The sequence below is a fragment of the Dama dama genome, chromosome 1 (assembly GCF_033118175.1).
Source record: "Dama dama isolate Ldn47 chromosome 1, ASM3311817v1, whole genome shotgun sequence".
Classification (NCBI taxonomy): Eukaryota; Metazoa; Chordata; class Mammalia; order Artiodactyla; family Cervidae; genus Dama; species Dama dama.
In genome coordinates this window covers 56,338,014-56,357,547 of record NC_083681.1, presented here as the reverse complement: position 1 = coordinate 56,357,547, position 19,534 = coordinate 56,338,014, and the positions used below count along the sequence as shown (strand labels likewise).

The 19,534-nt window shown below is 35.5% G+C and overlaps 1 protein-coding gene across 1 annotated transcript in view; it reads right to left on the bottom strand.

Annotated features, from left to right (window-relative positions):
• The window catches only part of ANO3 (anoctamin 3), a 435,784-nt gene that overhangs the window by 104,291 nt on the left and 311,959 nt on the right, over positions 1–19,534 (bottom strand). Inside the window, 3 exon segments of the mRNA XM_061140060.1 lie at positions 341–472; positions 8,932–8,976; positions 17,794–17,894. Of these exon segments, the coding sequence (XP_060996043.1) occupies positions 341–472; positions 8,932–8,976; positions 17,794–17,894 (278 nt within the window).

Here is a 19,534-nt window from a genome sequence, read left to right as displayed (position 1 = left end):
AGTTTATAAGGAAGCCTAGATACCCTCATATTTCTTGTTGAGCATGAAACAAGAAGAGATTGTCTTTTGCCTCCCATAAATTTTGTACTACCTTAAGCAATGTGGTTCCAAATAGAACACATTAACTATTGATGTCATTCCCCCATACTGCACTTTCTGAGTGAGGAGTTAGCTTATTTTGTTTTCAGTACATTAGCGATAAGCAGTGTTTCTCCCTTTCCCTTCATGTCCTACTCTCCCAATACAGAAAGAGTGGCATGAAATAAATGTGAGAGCCAATTATGTAAAGAGAAAAAGGGTGATTTCAAGAGATGCTGGGAGAAAAGATATGGGAACTCACTGGTGAATCCGTGCACGGCTGAAAGGGCCAGTATAGCAGTCTGAATCCTCCAGGTCTGGGAAAGCTGACTTGTCGAGAACCATTGGGTTTTGGGACATCCATTTTTTGATTCTCCTAAAATATTTTTGCACCCTGGAACAAGGTCACATTTTTTAACTGAGTTAGGTTGCATTCCAGAGTCATGAATGTCTACCTTTCACTATCATTCTGAAAAAGAGTTTCCCAAAGACATACATACATCTACACTCATACCCACACACATATATTATTTCTGTGCTCACTCAAAGGAAATAAATTCCAAAACAAACCAAATCTTGCATTTAAATTCTTTCAGGGCAACTAGGTTATCCTCATAAGAAAAGTCTTGTGGGAAAATATTAGAAACTCATCATGCATAAAGATGGGGTAGGAAAAAGCATAAAGAATAAAACCAGTGAGATTATTTATTAAAGTTGTGTGTATACATGTATATATATCTATATATGTGTGGCTACAGATCATTTTAGAAAATGTACAGCAATGTGGCTCCACAAATGTGGAGACTGAAAAGAAAGAAAAGGCTCCAACATACCCAACACACTCAGTTTTAGGAGCCACAGGTCCTATGGGACCAGAAAGGGTTTTGGAATCAAGAAAAATTGGGTTCAAAGGCAGCTCTGCATTATGGTAGCTGTGGGGACAAGTTATTTAACTTCTTGCCTTGGTTTCCTTACCCATAAAAGTAATCGTACTGCCATTGTTAGACAGTTGTGAGTTGGTGTTTTACTTTAAACTTGATTATTAACAACAAGTAAAGTTGAGCCAAGGAGCCTTTGTGGTACTTTCAGGACTTTAATGGACAGTTAAATCACCTGAATATCTTGTTAAAATGCAGATGCTAATTCAACAGGTTTGAGTTCTGAGACCCTGCATTTCTAACTAGCTTCTGTGGTGCTCATCCTGCTATCCATAGACTCAGCTATGTTATACTTATAAAAATGTGCCATATTTACACACTATGAGGTCTATCTTTGGAAATTTTTGGCTTCTTCTGTAATAATAAGTCATAGTGGCAGGAAAGAATATTTTCCTAGAGAAGTACAATGTCTCTTAATATTTGTTTGGCCAACTCTGCTTGAACTTTAAAAAATTTAGTATAACAATCTGCAGGTAATGATTGTATCTTAGAAATTATTTCACTAAAGTCTATTATGGTAAAAATACCATGTATAATTTGAAACAACTGTCAACTCCTGATGTTAAAGTTTAGCATGTAAAGAGTTTGGACCTTTTATTTGCCAAATAAGGTTATCATTTAGATGCCAAAACTTTTTTGGTTTTGCAGGGACCAGAGTGTTTCTTTCTAGCCTAAAATAACACATTAACATTATCTGAAGAGTCTTTTTTGTTTCTTCTTATTACAAAGAAAGTCTCTGAAATCACAAAATATCACTGCATTCTAGCCACTTGTGTAGACATGTAAAAACACTGAGTGTGTTATAAAGCAATTATTCTAACTTTTGAAATTCAGCCTAGTGAAGAAAACAATGGTATAGAAGCTGGAGGATGAATTTGCCAGTCATGGAAACTGAGCCAAACATTTCCAGTCTTTGAGCTTTAGGTCCCCCATCTGTAAAAACAGGAAGTAATTCCATCTGTCCTACTTCATTAGGTGGCTAGGAGGATCAAATAAAAGAGGCATCTGATGACAATTAGAAAATGCTGATAAGCTACAGGATTCAAGGGCCTATTATTTCTGACAAAATTAGACAAATGAAATAAAGTGACTTTTAGATCATCATTGACCTTTTAAAGAAAAATAAATCATATTATCAGCTTAGGCCTTTCACACACTTCCTGTGAAGGAAAAAAATGATGGTCGATAATGAAATGCAGTCAGATCAGTTCAGTTCAGGTCATTCGCTCAGTCGTGTCTGACTCTTTGTGACACCATGAACTGCAGCACGCCAGGCCTCCCTGTCCATCTCCAACTCCCAGAGTCTATCCAAACCCATGTCCATTGAGTCGGTGATGCCATCCAACCATCTCATTCTCTGTTGTGCCCTTCTCCTCCTGCCCTCAATCTTTCCTAGCATCAGGGTCTTTTAAAATGAGTCAATTCTTCACATCAGGTGGTCAAAGTATTGGAGTTTCAGCTTCAACATCAATCCTTCCAATGAACACCCGGGACTGATCTCCTTTAGGATAGACTGGTTGGATCTCCTTGCAGTCCAAGGGACTCTCAAGAGTCTTCTCCAACACCACAGTTCAAAAGCATCAATTCTTCTGTAGCCTTCTTTATAGTCCAACTCTCACATCCATACACGACCACTGGAAAAATCATAGCCTTGACTAGACGGACCTTTGTTGGCAAAGTAATGCCTCTGCTTTTTAATATGCTGCCTAGGTTGGTCATAACTTTCCTTTTAAGGAGTAAGCATCTTTTAATTTCAAGGCTGCAATCACCATCTGCAGTGATTTTAGAGCCCCCCAAATCAAGTTTCTCACTGTCTCCACTGTTTCCCCATCTATTTGCCATGAAGTGATGGGACCAAATGCCATGATCTTAGTTTTCTGAATGTTGAGCTTTAAGCCAAATTTTCACTCTCCTCTTTCAGTTTCATCAAGAGACTCTTTAGTTCTTCTTCACTTTCTGCCATAAGGGTGGTGTCATCTGCATATCTGAGGTTATTGCTATTTCTCCTGGTAATCTTGATTCCAGCTGGTGCTTCCTCCAGCCCAGCATTTCTCATGATGTATTCTGCATTAAATAAGCAGGGTGACACTATACAACCTTGACATACTCCTTTTCCTATTTGGAACCAGTCTGTTGTTCCATGTCCAGTTCTATCTATTGCCTCCTGACCTGCATACAGGTTTCTCAAGAGGCAGGTCAGGTGGTCTGGTATTCCCATCTCTTTCAGAATTTTCCACAGTTTATTGTGATCCACACAGTCAAAGGATTTGGCATAGTCAGTAAAGCAGAAATAGATGTTTTTCTGGAAGTTTCTTGCTTTTTTGATAATCTAGTGAATGCTGGCAATTTGATCTCTGGTTGCTCTGCCTTTTCTAAAACCATCTTGAACATCTGGAAGTTCACAGTTCACGTATTGCTGAAGCCTGGCTTGGAGAATTTTGAGCATTACTTTACTAGTGTGTGAGATGAGTGTAATTGTGCGGTAGTTTGAGCATTCTTTGGCATTGCCTTTCTTTGGGATTGGAATGAAAACTGACCTTTTCCAGTCCTGTGGCCACTGCTGAGTTTTCCAAATTTGCTGGCATATTGAGTGCAGCACTATCATAGCATCATCTTTTAGGATTTGAAATAGCTCTCCTGGAATTCCATCACCTCCACTAGCTTTGTTCATGGTGATACTTCCTAAGGCCCACTTGACTTCACATTCCAGGATGTCTGGCTCTAGGTGAGTGATCATACCATCGTGATTATTTGGGTGATGAAGTTCTTTTTTCTATAGTTCTTCCATGCATTTTTGCCACCTCTTCTTAATATCTTCTGCTTCTGTTAGGTCCATTCCATTTCTTTCATTTATTGAGCCCATCTTTGCATGAAATGTTCTCTTGGTACCTCTAATTTTCTTGAAGAGATCTTTAGTCTTTCCTATTCTATTGTTTTCCTCTATTTCTTTGCATTGATAGCTGAGGAAAGCTTTCTTATCTCTCCTTGCTATTCTTTAGAACTCTGCATTCAAATATCTTTCCTTTTCTCCTTTGCTTTTCACTTACCTTCTTTTCACAGCTATTTGTAAGGCCTCCTCACACAGCCATTTTGCCCTTCTGCATTTTTTTTTCTTGGCGATGATCTTGATCCCTGTCTCCTGTACAATGTCATGAACCTCTGTCCATAGTTCATCAGTCACTCTATCAGATCTAGTCCCTTAAATCTATTTCTCACTCCCACTGTATAATCATAAGGATGTGATTTACGTCATACCTGAATAATCTAGTGGTTTTCCCCACTTTATTCAATTTAAGTCTGAATTAGCAATAAGAAGTTCATGATCTGAGCCACAGTCAGCTCCTGGTCTTGTTTTTGCTGACTGTATAGAGCTTCTCCATCTTTGGCTGCAAAGAATATAACCAGTCTGATTTTGGTGTTGACCATCTGGTGATGTCCATGTGTCAGGACATGTCCAATGCAGTCATGATTGGATCTTGGATCTGAATCACAGGATGAGAAGATCTAGCTTATTACTTAATTTCTTTGATTCTCATTCAGTTTTCTGATCCTTTAAATGAAGGGATATCCTGATAACTAAATAGGTAAAGCCTGACCCTACAGTGCAAAGTGAAGACTCAATAAAATTTATGAGATTAATAAGGAAAAGGAATATCACTACTACTTCTACAACCACCACAACAACCCCGAGGCCATCAATGCAATCAAATGTATTAGTGACACCCTACCAAACCAGATAATCATCATGGTGTGATCACTCACCTAGAGCCAGATATCCTAAAAAGTGAAGTCAAGTGGGCTTTAGGAAGTATCACTATGAACAAAGCTAGTGAAGGTGATAGAATTCCAGTTGAGCTACATCAAATCCTAAAAGATGATGCTGTGATAGTGCTGCATTCAATATGCCAGCAAATTTGGAAAACTCAGCAGTGGCCATAGGACAGGAAAAGGTCAGTTTTCATTCTAATCCCAAAGAAAAACAATGCCAAAAAATGTTCAAACTACCACACAATTGCACTCATCTCACACACCCACTAACAAATAATGCTCAAAATTCTCCAAGCCAGGCTTCAGTGGTACATGAACCATGAACTTGCAGATATTCAAACTGGATTTAGAAAAGGCAGAGGAACCAGAGATCAAATTGCCAGCATCCATTGGATTATTGAAAAAGCAAGAGAGTTCCAGAAAAACATCCACTTCTGCTTTATTGACTACACCAAAGCCTTTGACTGTGTGGATCACAACAAACTGTGGAAAATTCTTAAAGAGATGGGAATACTAAACCAGCCAATCTGCCTCCTGAGGAATCTGTATGCTGGTCAAGAAGCAACAGTTAGAACTGGACATGGAACAACATACTGGTTCCAAATTGGGAAAGGCGTATGTCAAGGCTGTATATTGTCACCTTGCTTATTTAACTTATATGCGGAGTACATCATGCGAAATGCCAGGCTTGATGAAGCACAAGCTGGAATCAAGACTGCCATGAGAAATATCAGTAACCTCAGATACTCAGATGAAACCATCCTTATGGCAGAAAGAGAAGAACTAAAAAGCCTCTTAATGAAAGTGAAAGAGGAGAGTGAAAAATTTGGCTTAAAACTCAACATTCAGAAAACTAAGATCATGGCATCTGATCCCATCACTTCATGGCAAATAGATGGGGAAACAGTGGAAACACTGAGAGACTTTATTTTGGAGGACTCCAAAATCACTGCAGATGGTGACTGCAGCCAGGAAAATAAAAGACGCTTGCTCCTTGGAAGAAAAGTTATGACCAACCTACACAGCATATTAAAAAGCAGAGGCATTACTTTGCCAACAAAGGTCCATTTAGTCAAAATTTTGCTTTTTCCAGTAGTCATGTATGGATGTGAGAGTTGGACTGTATAGAAAGCTGAGCACTGAAGAATTGATGCTTTTGAACTGTGGTGTTGGAGAAGACTCCTGAGAGTCCCTTGGACTGCAAGGAGATCCAACCAGTCCATCCTAAAGGAGATCAGTCCTGAGTGTTCAGTTTCCAATGAACTGATGTTGAAGCTGAAATTCCAATACTTTGGCCACCTGATGTAATGAACTGACTCATTTGAAAAGACCCTGATGGGTGGGAAAGATTGAAGGTGGGCGGAGAAGGGAACAACGGAGGATGAGATGGTTGAATGGCATCATTGACTCAGTGGAGATGCGTTTGAGTAAACTCTGAGAGTTGGTGATGGACAGGGAAGCCTGGCGTTCTGCAGTCCATGGTGTTGCAAAGAGTCACACACAACTGAGCAACTGAACTGAACTGAACTGAACCAAACCTTTATCACATTAGCCATTTTGCAAAATCAAGATTTTATGGCAAAATGTGAAGATGACTTCTAACAGAGCTTTAAGTTTCTTTGCTAAAATCAGTGGAAAGCAGAGAATTCAAGGGAACTTGAAAAGAAATCTGGATTAAAGGGTCAGAAGAACTTGGTCAGAGCCCACCAGCTATAAAAGCTAGGGCCTGAGATGTGGCGTTGGTAAAAAGCGGTGATAATGAAATCATTTATTTTCCCTGATCTGCAAAACTGGTTATGCTTTGTTCTGCCTCCCTAAAGGGTTGTTTTGAAACTGCTTTGATAACTGAGTATTAAAGTGCTTTGTTAACTAATTATAGATAGCAGCAATGCTTGAACTGTATTTTTATATATATTTCCTATGGATCTGCCTGGAGAAACAATGATCTTCAATGCCTGGATAATTGCCTGTACCTATTTATCCCCTAATGCTTATTGGCCAAATTACCCATGCACAAAACACTTCTCCCATATCAGAAAAGGGAAAGCACAAGTGTCATCCAAGTGCACATATCTGACTTTTGCTTCCCTCTTTCCAAATGTCTACAAATTGGGTTTTATAATTCTATAACAATGATGACCCCTGCACATACACACACACACACAAACATTTTACTTTACTTTTCCAAAGGTCAAGTTTTAAGAAAAATCAAAATCAGTCATTTCCTTAATTGAAAGTGTAAAGTCAAGCAAATACCAAGGCAATCATTTTTTTTAGTTTAATATCAGGTACTTTATAAATTTTTCTTTTCCTATTTATTTGTTACCCTCCTCATATGCATCCACTAACTCAAGAACAAAGAAAACTATTTGTAATATGTAAATTGTAGGTCAGTAAGCTAGAGTACTACTTAAGATAAATTAACAATCATTTGGAATAACTGATAATCTTATTTTCATTTCATAAAATGAAAGAAAATATAATAAAAGAAAATAAAATATATTATGACACATAATATAATGTTCATTGTTCTAGTTTACTTCTGTTTGACCAAAATAGAAAAGAAAAGCATTTTTCCACTATTAAAAATGTTAAAGAAACAGAATTTAGAATACACATTTATCAGGAATTCTAAACACAAGTTTATTCTAAAACTAAATTATGATGGCATTATATAGATATTTGTTGCCAATTTAATATACAGGGTTTTATCCTTCTGTGTCTCTGAAAGGAATATACCTGTATAACAGAAAACCCGCCACTTCCATAGTGGCAAAAATCCCACTAATTCTATATAGCACCCAGAAGTAAACCCAAACATGTTTTCTCAACACAATCCAGTATTAATCAGGCATGTGTAGAGAAAAACTTGCAGTTGTATAATTATATAATATCCCATTGAATTTGACCTTGTTATGCAAAAATAACTTTGGAAATTTGCTGTATAGACCAGGAACAAATGAACACAAGGGAAATCGTGAAAGCTCACAGTAACTCTGAATATGTCAACCTGACAAACAGAAAAATCTGACTGGCTAAGAAACATCATTAATTTTATTAAAAGCCATTTAAGTACTAATTCCTTTTAACATTCATTCAAATTTCAAGTTTTCCCCCCACGATTTACTTTTCTTGTCACCTATTCCAACCACACTTAGATTTAGTGTTTAAAGGAGTATACTCTTATTCTCTTGAATACAAAAATTTCCTATTTTAAAATTCCAAATTATGTTTAGACATTTCTTTGGTAAAAGAACTAGATTTACTAAATTCTTTCTTTAAATGGTCAGATATTTACACCGTATTTTTCTAGTTTTTGTGTCATTCTAATTTGCAACATCCTGCAGTATCATTCACTAGAGCCTACTACATGACATTCACATTCTGCTTTGGTTAATTGATTTCTTTGCAAGGAGCAGAACAGTCAAATATCATAAGCCTTTTGTTTGTAGAATTCATTAAATGAAAGCTCATTTCCTCTGGTGAAAAGGGGCCAAGGCAATTCAGGTGGGAGGGTTTCTTGTGTCTCAGGGTTATGTTTTAATTAATTCCTTTGCCATAGCTACTGTTACCACAATACGTAAGGAGATGTTGCTTTGAGATAAAGCTTTTAAAAAGAAGTTCGCTTTCAATACCAGGACTGAAAGAGAGTCAGCTTCAGCTAGTGGAATAAAAGTAGGTACGTGATACAAAAGATGCTGTATGACCTTGGGAAACCACTTCATCACTCCGGATGCTAATCTTTCTTTTACCATCTTATCAATAAGAGGCTTGGATTAAACGATCCAGAATGCCTCTACTATGTCTATTACTATAGTGGGTCATCATTTACCTATCAATCCTGGTTTTATAACTGTTTTTAAAATTAAAATCTCCTAAAACACTAACTAGCAATTAAAATCCTTGTTCTATAATATTATATAAAGGGAAGATTGTAGGAATGGCAATGGTAAACAGAAAAAAAATAGATCATGATTTTAAGCATTATTAAATTTGGCATAATCACTTTGGAAATCTCTTAAATAAATAATAAAGTTCCCCTTTCTAAAATTTACAACTGCTGTTACAGATAATCAAATGCATTTTTACTTTTTTTTTTTCCCGAATGACAAATTGGTTGTAAACAAATTACATATCACCCACCAACCTGCCCATTGATTTGCTCCTCCGGTCAGTGTAATAGGATTTTTTCCTAGAAAAAGAAAGAAAGAAAGAAATCAGCTGAGGAAAGTCACATGAAAATCGTGAAATCAGGGAGTGACAACATTCAATTATACTGAGCATTTCAATACTCTCATTTTCACATGCTAACGACACGAAATAAAGCAGTATAACAGGAAGAATATTTCCCAGGTGTCTCAGTGGGTAAAGAATCAGCCTGCAATGCAGGAGATGCAGAAGACATGTTGTTCGATCCCTGGATTAGAAAGATTCCCTGGAGGAGGACATGGCAAGTCACTCCAGTATTCCTGTCTGGATAATCTTATGGACATAGGAGCCTGGTGGGCTACAGACTATGGGGTCGCAAAGAGTCAGACATGACTAAAGTGACTGAGAACACACACAAATAGGAATTTCAGAATCGAAGTTACTAATAACAGAGACACTTCATAAATCAATAGATCATTTTTGAATATTTGATTTTTAGTTTTTATAAAGTTTTAAAAAATATTTATTTGGCTGTTCTGGGTCTTAGTTGCAGCATCCGGGATCTTGTTCCCCAACCAGGGATCAAATTCAGGTGCTCTGCAATGGGAGTAAAGAGTCTTAGCCACTAGGCCATCAGGGAAGTCCCTTAATTCTCTTTTGAAAGTCTGTCTTCTGCTACACAATGCATATTAATCAGAGCATATGCTTACATGTTACATGAAGTCATCTATCCATCTAAACACATGTGTACTGAATATTTCTGATATTGCAAAGAATTATAACCTTAATATTATAATTAGAATTATATTATAATTAAATTATAACCATTAAAAATTTAGAGAAAAAAGAGGGTCTTTACCCTCAAAAAGCTACTTTACAGTTGAGGAGACAAGTGATAGTTATAATAAAGTATGATAACACAGTAAACTAGAGAGGGCTATAGAAGTACCTAGGAAGGGATCTCACTTAACTTTTGTAGATGTAGGAGAAAGACAGGGACAGCTTCTTCCCTGTGTGTTATCTGTATTGAGTCTTAAATTCAACCTTGTAGAATGACAGGAGTCTTCTAAAGGGAGTACTTAGGACACAGCATTTTAGCCTGAGGTAGCAGCATATGAAATGGTTATGGGAGCAAGTGAACCATTGTAAAATTCAGGGAATTTTTACTAATTTGATAATTGCCAGCATATAAATTGCAAGTTGAGGGTCATAAAGAGGTGAGGGGATAATGAACAAGGCATATATAATGAAGGATATTAACCACTGATGCTAAGGTTTTGGGCTGAAAGATATTGAGTATATTAAGTAAGTGTGTACCATTCTGATTTTTGAGAAACTAAATATTTTAATCACAGAGGTTAATCCACCCTCTAGAAGATTCTCACTAAATCCACATCTTGGAACTCAAGAATCTCATTCAGGACCTTCTAAAATGCCTCTTTACCCCCACCCACGAAAACCCATTCCAGAGAGTCAGAAGACTCCTCTGCAACGTGTGTGGTTTCTAGAAGGCAGAACTGAGAGTCAGTACAATTGATATTTAGTCCTGTATTATTAACTGCTTAGAAAACCTAAAAACATTCTGAGCTGCTGTATTTCACAGCAATCACCAGTCACAATCCTAGAAAAGAATTTTAACTTGTCCCTGACATACTCTAACACCAATTTTAAGTATGGAGTTTGAACGCTTGCTCTGCTTATCCTAAACTCACATTTTAAATACCACTTCTTTCATTTTTTCCAAACATACACAGGTTTGTGTGCATATGTCATTCACTCCCTATTGGGCTATAAACCCATCTTCACTCTAAAACTCTCATTATTATATAACTGTTCACTGACTATCTTCTATAGGAGATTGGGCTTAAAGATGGCAGTTTCAGTTCATCTGACTTTGTGTATATGGTATATTCTTTGGTAAATAGTAATGATTCCCATGACTGATGAATAAATGAATGAACTTTTAACTCACAGCTGCATTTATTTCCTTCAGTGCCTGAGGGTACTTTGAATTTAATAAACATTTACTAAATAAGGTATATCTTTTAAAAACTACAAATGTAGAAATTGGTTTAAAATAATTGTCAGCATCAAAAAAATCTATGAATGTGATTAAGAGAAGATAAGGATTATGATTATAATTATCAGTTGTGGATATGGTAAGGAATAACATAAAAGGACAAGGAAACACTTAGACTAAATGTTATTCTCTTTTTATTGTTACTATTTTGAAGTATTCTTTTAAGCATTTTTAAAAATTTTGAAGTGCTTTGGGAGAAATAAAAAACAAGTGAAGGAAGAAAATCATACAAGATGAATACACATGGTTTTTAGACCGTAAGAACAAATAAAATTAAGGCACTCACTTTTCCCAATTAACTAACATTCTAATTACCAGTAAAATCTAGGATGAACTATGTGTGACAATTAATGCTGTCAAGTCCTCTTACTTGAGGATTGAGATTACTGTTTATCTTGAGGACATGCCCATAATGACTTGTATCTGCGTGGCTGTATAAAAGGGTGAGCTTTCTTTCTGTCTTTGCAATCTCAGTGAATTTCCTGTGACGCAAGCCGCATTTTGGTTTAATGCTTATTCATGATAAAAAGTGTGATCTTTCTCTTGTATCTTTGTGGAGAAGTTTCTTTGCTTGGGGAAGATTTAGTTTTTAATTACATTCCCTTAACATATACAAGTGAATGTTTAACCCACTCAGTCAATAATAACCTGCAATTTTCCTTAGTCTTTCTGCATAAATGAACCTGCAGGACCAAATTATTTCCACATGCAATCTTCATTACATAATTTATTAACTGCATATTGTTCATTGACAGAGCTTTCTTTATTTTCCCTTATTTTTTCATTTAAAAGATCCTTTTATTTTACACCTTGAAACAAGACAGCATTTATCTACTTACCTACCCACCCACTTACAACAAGTCACTCAAAATTATAAGTAAATCATTATCTCAATCACTGTTTCCAACCAGTGTTTCACATAGCTAGTAGCCACATGTGAAGATGTTTGCAGGTCAAAATGAGGACTGTTATATGAGAGGGACCCTGGTCCCTGCTCCTTGTTAAGCAAAGCTCCTGCACTTTTATCTATTTTATACATTGGGCTCTCTGTATCTTATTACATCATTTTATTTTTGAGTGAGTTATTCTTTGCATACAAAGGTGATATAAGTTTATTCCCAACTATAATAAAAGGTTGTTCTTAGTTGTTTTAAAAAAATTCTCCCAAATTTGCTATGATTAAAATATTTGTGGGAGGAAAAGCTTGAGGAAAGATGGAAGGTTGACCCCATATTGAACTCAGTCTGCGAAACTACAGGATGACTGAATCATCTTAAATAGGCTTGACCATTTTAATGTGAGAAGGGTTAAAATGAATATGAATCACCTTGAATAAAAAGAAAAATGATGAAAGTGGGAATTGATATTTATGGAATATAGAAGACATGAAAGTCATTCCTGATAGAATAAAAGGTAGAAAATGTGGGATATTTTAATTCTCAGGTTTTTTGGTTTTTTTTTTTTTTTTTGGTTATGAAACATCAAGTCCAGTACGCAGGCCATTTTAATCAAGAAAAGAAATAGCTAGAAAATTTAGATATATAAAATTCTATATATGCCAAATATTCAAGCATAGGCTCTAGATAAAATGTTGAAGTTTTGTGTTCAAACAGTAAGTTAGCAGAAAACTTTTGTAGGAAGGGTTATAACTCTAATACTTTTTTCTGAATAAATTTGCAGCTTTTCTTTATGGAATGCAATATAGATTTCAATACTGAATAAATATATGGAATAGTCAAGCATGGGTATATCCCTCTTGCATAAATCTTTTAAAAAATCTTGTCTTGAAAAGAGATATGCATTTTTCTTATTTAAGTTCTTTTGACGTCCACGCATTTCTTAATTTTAAGACAATATATATATATATATGTCCCTAAATATGATAACAATTGACATTTGGAAATTGAGCTGACAACCATGAAAATACTTTGCCACTTATTCTATATCTGAATAATATTTCCTCTTCATGAGCTGACTGCTATCCCAAATTTTAGGCATACCTTATAAATAAATCAGAAGTTAGTTACTAAGGAGTTGGTTAATGCTACATCTATTATTAAAGTAATATGGAAAGATGCTGCAAAAGAACTCCTCATTCTAGAATTCCTCAGAATGTTTTCTCAAGAACATCATCATATTGTGATTAAAAAAATCCATCATCAGATGAAAATTGGAAAGGCTGCTCTGTGTAACTGTCTGTTGAAATTTATAAACATTATAAGAATTATAAAAATATTAAAATCTTCAAGACAATATTTCTCTACCAACTATAACAAAATCTCTTGGGGTGCTTGTTAAAAATGTTTATACCCACTCTTATCCTACACCCAGAAATTCTTTACTTTTGTTGAGTTTCCCAGGTAATTATGATGTATTCTGAAGACTGAGAACCACTTCTCTAAAAATTCCTACAGCAAATAAACTTATTGTTTAACTTTGAATTTCAAGAACGTATTTGGTCACAGGATATTTTTCTTTTACTTTCTCTTGAACCAGTGTTCTTCTGGTATACTTTGGAAAAGCTATATATTTTCTAATATTTATATTATTAAATCAAAAGAATCACAATTGCATTTTCCAAAGTTTCAATAATGTAGAGATTGTAAACATTATCTTGAAAAACATAAAGAAGAAACTTCAGCCACAACATTAATGAACAGAGACAGTAACTATATATATTTCATATTTCTTTCTTTTGATGTATCATAACTCTTCTTTCAAATGCAATCTTATCAGAAAATAAAAATGAATATTATTTATAACAGCAAAACCATTCAACTAAAAAAAGCCTCTTATTTAAAACATCTCCTGGAATAGAAGGACACTATGGCACACAGATTGAAAACTTAATTATTTAATTCATACAAACTGAAGATGCAACCTGGCAAAGTAACAGTTTTAAAGAACTTCTAAGGAAAAGACACAAAGAATTAATTTTGACACAGATTTTTTAAAACATTATGAGAATATTGATTATTCTTTTAATTAGAGTTCCTCAATAGTTATCTGAAAAGTCAAGAGTAAGGGAAATGAGAGGAAAAAGACCAATATGCTCTAACAGATTTTCAATTTTTAAAATTAATACAATCTAACTAAGATGGTGGAATGAGTTATATGAAATTTGTGACACTAGATTCTTGTGCCATTGTCTTTATAAGACTTTTTCCTGATTCACTATAGCAGAGTGGACATACTTGGATAGTATCATTAGGGGAAGCACACTGATTGAAACCGCCTATCCTGGCCAGGCACCATAGTAACCATCTGCATGAGTTGTTTTACAACAGGAGGTCCTGGTAAGGAACACGGAACTAATAAGCCTCCACCAACAGGAAGAGTTCGGGAAAGGTCAAAAGGAGACACCACATGTCTGACCACCTCCCAGAATCCTTCTCTCTGGCATCCATGTTGGCTGAACAAGGCGTGCACCACCAGGAAGGACTCTGAGTCAGATGATTGGATAAAGACAACCTGGAAACTAATCCCATCACCATAAAACCCAAGACTGCAGCCACTTGGCAGAGCTGTTCCCCTGGGTTCCCTCACCCTCCTGCTCTCCACCCAGGTGCCCTTTCCCAATAAAATCTCTTGCTTTGTCAGCACATGTGTCTCCTTGGATAATTCATTTCTGAGTGTTAGACAAGAGCCCAGTTTCAGGCCCTGGAAGGGGTCCCCCTTCCTGCAACAGTACTGATAAAGAAAGAAAAACCATCTCTGAAATTATGAATGTCAAATATTTGCTGCAAAGTGAACATGCTAACCAATGTTTATTTTTCATTGAAGGAAAGTATGATTTCAAATTAATAATAAGTGTCTTGGCCAGGAACTAAAAATCAGATGATGCCAAATTACCCCTTGGATACCAAAAAAAGAATTCAATCTTTTGGACCTCTGGCAGACATGTGTTTTGTATAAAGTTCAGAGGAGGTAATGGAAGCTATGATCCTTTTTGGGTGAGATATTTAAACATAATATTCAGTTAACGTGAACAGAACCCGAATACTAAAATCTACTGAAATGGCATGCTTTGTGACAGTCTCTAAGGGTTTCCTCCTTTTGGATCTACAAGGCAATTAGTTTGTGCATAAACTCAACTATAACTCCTCTTAGAAACAATGGTGAGATCACAGGAATAGGGGCAGTATGAAGGCATATGAAAATTAATTTGGAATTTTTTTTAGCAATTTCACCCTGATATCAGAAAGTAGGTTATTGTCTTGGGTGTTACACTTCTTTTGCATCTTTGTTTATATCCTGCAAGCAAATTATAACTTGCTAAAAATAATTTTGTAAGAAAGTAAAATAAATAATGACCTACAAAATAATAAGGACTTCACTCCCACCCATCAGAAGCAATCATATTTTAGCATATTATATTCTCTTCCAATTTTTTTCTATTCATTTTACATTGTTGAAATCTCATTGTATAAATATATGCATATCCTATATATTTTATTTATATAAAATATATATTTTATTTATATATAAATTTTATTTAAATTTTACTACTTACTATTTAACCACAGTCATTAAGAAATCCTTGTACTCATTCACTTTATAAATGAATTATTTTGCATTGCAAGGGTATATCTAATTTATATGAATCTTCTACCATTGAACATATTTACATTTTTCACAATTATAAAAAATATTTCAGGGAATGTTTTTACATATTTTTCAGTTTTCTTCTTAAGATAAAATAATGAAGCTTATGAAAAGTTTTAAGTCTCACAGAAAATAATTCTGAATTGTTTCAGAATATGTTATGAAGCTTGAGTCTCACCACAAATCAACAGATGTGATTATTCACCATATCTGTGCTAGGTATGAAGAGTACTACCTCTGAAAGTGTTTGATAATTTTGTAAGTTAAAATGAATCATATTGCTTTAATTCTGCATGATTCTGTGTAGCATGCATACATACAGACCAAACAAGAAGAAACCAGATAGAGCAAAAGGCAAATATTCTCCCATTGTCAGCCTGAAATAAGTCATAGGCATGTATTTCAAAAGACTTTTTTAAGAAGGAGATGTAGTGTCAGGGGGAAAAAATTCCTCAGAAGTTAAAAGATGTAGAGTAGAACAGTGTTTACTTACCTACTTGTGCTCTCAAGATAGGTTCAGTAGAATGACCTGAATTGAAAGAAGTCCTCTGGAGACTTCAAACTATCTAATCACAACACAAATAATATTTCATAGGTCCTTACTTGCTTCTTTCAGGGAACAAGTTTCATAAAAATGTACAAACTTCAGGTTCTTATAGATATCATAGTAATAATTTATATAAGGTGCTAAAGAATTCTAGAGAATTTTCTTTCCTGCGTTCATCTTCTTTTGTTCTTTATTTTGTTACTATTATTATTTTTGTCAAGCTCTTCAAGATATTATTTACCTATCTTATAAATATCTGTATAGAGGATTTTGAAACTTTTTCTCAAACAGGTTGTTCAGTTGCCCAGTCATGTCTGACTGTTTGCAACTACATGGACTGCAGCACCCCAGGCCTCTCTGTCCCTCATCATCTCCCAAAGTTTGCCCAAATTCACATCCATTGCATCAGTGATGCCATCTTGACACCTCATCCTCTGATAGCCTCTTCTCCTTCTACCCTCAATTTTTCCCAGCACCAGTGACTTTTCTAATGAGTCAATATTCCCATCAGATGACCAAAATACTGGAGCTTCAGCTTCAGCATCAGTCCTTTCGATGAGTTATTCAGGGTTGATTTCCCTTAAGACTGACTGGATTGATTTCCCTTGAGATTGACCCAAACAGGAATGGGAGTCAATTTAGGTATCTAATTCTAATATTGTCACTGTAAGATTCCTCAGTAGTTGCCAGTGCTTAATTAATTTCTGCTTTGTGGGCAATGACTTGTGGTTGCAACTTCCAAAGCCTGAGGAGTTTCAGATGACTAAAAAGACAAGACTCTCGAGGCTTGTCATGTGACCCGAGGCTGGCAGCCCTCTCACAGATCTAGTCTCTACCATGCTACCAGGTCTGATAAATTTCTTCACAGTTTTGAATTGCCCTCTTAATGTTCATGCAAATTCATTATCTAGAGGTTCTTTTCCTTGGCATCTTGTTACCCTGAACCGTTTAAAACCTTTTTTAGCAGTTGATGAAGCATACTGAGCTTCAGTGCCAGTTCACACATAGTAGAAACACTTGAATTTCACTGTGAGAGATCAGGAAGGAAAGTGATACATTCTGCATATAACACAAAACACATAATATGGGGAAATAGGTCTATTGAATTTTTGACTTTCCTATAGTCTTGCCTAAAGGAAAGACGGAAACATCTTTGAACTGAGAAGGTCTTTCATTACCATTTATCCTTTGGCACTGAGGACAGAGCTAAGAAACTATCTGGTTGATTTGCACCTGAGGAAAGATTCCTGATAACTGCTATACAGAGAAGAATGCTGAATCTGTATACATAAGAATGCTACACACTTACTTCTGTCACAAAAATAAGAGTTCCATCTAGCTGTATTAAATAAGTGAGACTGATTTCGGGAATAGTAAGCAAAATTAGAAAACAACTATCTTTCCCTCCTTCCAGTCTAGTCCAGCTAGAAATGATATAAAGCATCAGGGGACCAGGAAGCTTACATTAGGTGAGGAAATTGGAAGGAAAGATAAAGGTCAAATTAACTAAACTTGGCAAAAAAAGCATTTCTTCTGCGAAAGAATTACACTTATTACTCTCAGGTTTTGCAAAAAACAGGCTCATCTTAATATACTCTGAGATAGAATGAAATAAAACCTGAAAATACCTGAAGGGCATCCTAATATTCAGTCTCTCTGCATACTTGCACAGTGTGTCCCATGGAATGTGAATTTTAATAAACATGATATCCGGGTTTGCAACAGCTGGCTGTAAAGGGCAACAGAACAGGTGCCAATTAGAATCAGAGCTGATAATATCATGTCACAATTTGACCTGACAGGGAAGAACACTGTCCCCTTATATATACAGGAATCATTATTGCTGATTTAAAAGGAATTTATATGAATAAAATTTCATAACACAGAATTATCTTAATAAAAATGTAATAATGTCATTGTATGCAAGAAATAATCATCCTTGTGAGTTAGCACGCTTTCTTCCTTGACCATTATTAAGATCCAGAGCCACCAACCAGAATAATCATGAGCCAATTAGGACCCTGCAGTTATTCTGGTTGTACACTTTCTCATGATCCTTTCTTTCCTGCTCAAGGTGGGTAGACAACACTGACAGTTATACCAGTTATTCATTCATTTATTCTTCTAGCATATTTTATTGAGCAATTGCTATTATACTTGTGAGAGCCTATGAAAATTCTGGGGATAAACAGAGTATAAGACCTACAAGTCCATGCCCTTGCAGAGCTGTCAAATTTTCATGCTTACTTGAATCTTAAAAGGCTAGTATAATGTTTCCTGCTAAGAGGTCATAATAATTTGTGTCTTTGATCTAGACAAAAGGATTTTAAGCAAAATAAAGTGGGCATTGGGATTATCTAAGGAACTTTTAACAAAGATGAGTATTCTGGTCAATTTCTTTAATCCTAAATGCTTACTTGGAAAAAATGACATGGTATGGAAGAAAAAACACAGTGTTCAGAATCACAAAGAGGTAAGTACAAATTCCATTTCTATCATTTATTAACTCTAGGATCTTGGGGAAATTATCTCATTTCTCTGATCCTTGGTTTTCTCGCTTGGGAAATGGAGAGAATGGTCTTACCTCATAGAGTTGTCATGAGTCTTATGAGAGACTAGACTATAAGGAGCTCAAGTACAAGAGGTTTACCCAGAACGTTCATTCCCAGTGAGAGCATGCTTCTAGAATCAGACCACGGCCAGAGTAATGGCTATTTTTAAAGCTTCACTAGAATCGTTCTCTCTCTCTTTTTTTTTTTTTTTTTTCTTTTTCTCAGTAAATAGCTACTTGATTCACCTTTGGTGGAGCAGTGCCTTGGTTTTTAGGCCTTCTATAATAGGCTTTGAATTATACAAGTAAAAAGCCAGTAACAACCTATGATTGGGGAAAACTCTGAAGTTGAGGACTTGAATCAAGTGATTGAAAAGTTAAATTTTCTTTGAAGTAAAACTCAATATAAATTGTAATAAAACTGTATTTCTACAGACTATAGTTTCTTTGGAAAATTTATCTTTCCTCTTTATGTATTCAAAGTGCCTTATGTTTTTATGTCATTGTTCAGTTCCTGGGGAGGTGTGGATTCCTTTTCAGCAGTTATTCAAAGACAGAGAAAATGGGACCCTCAGGATTAAAGAAAACATATTTAGTGCTCATTTCATCCCAGAATCTGGAAATGAGACTTCTATGAAAACAAATCTAGATTCAGACACAATCAGTCTCTACCAGAATGACAAATTCTACAGGATGATGTAAGGTAACAACCAATCCCTTGAGAAGCGCACTGATGTGAGATCATTACATTCTCTCCAATGGTTTGAGAGTGAGGATCTCTTTTGAGGAATAAGCAGATGTTAGGACAAAAAAAAAAA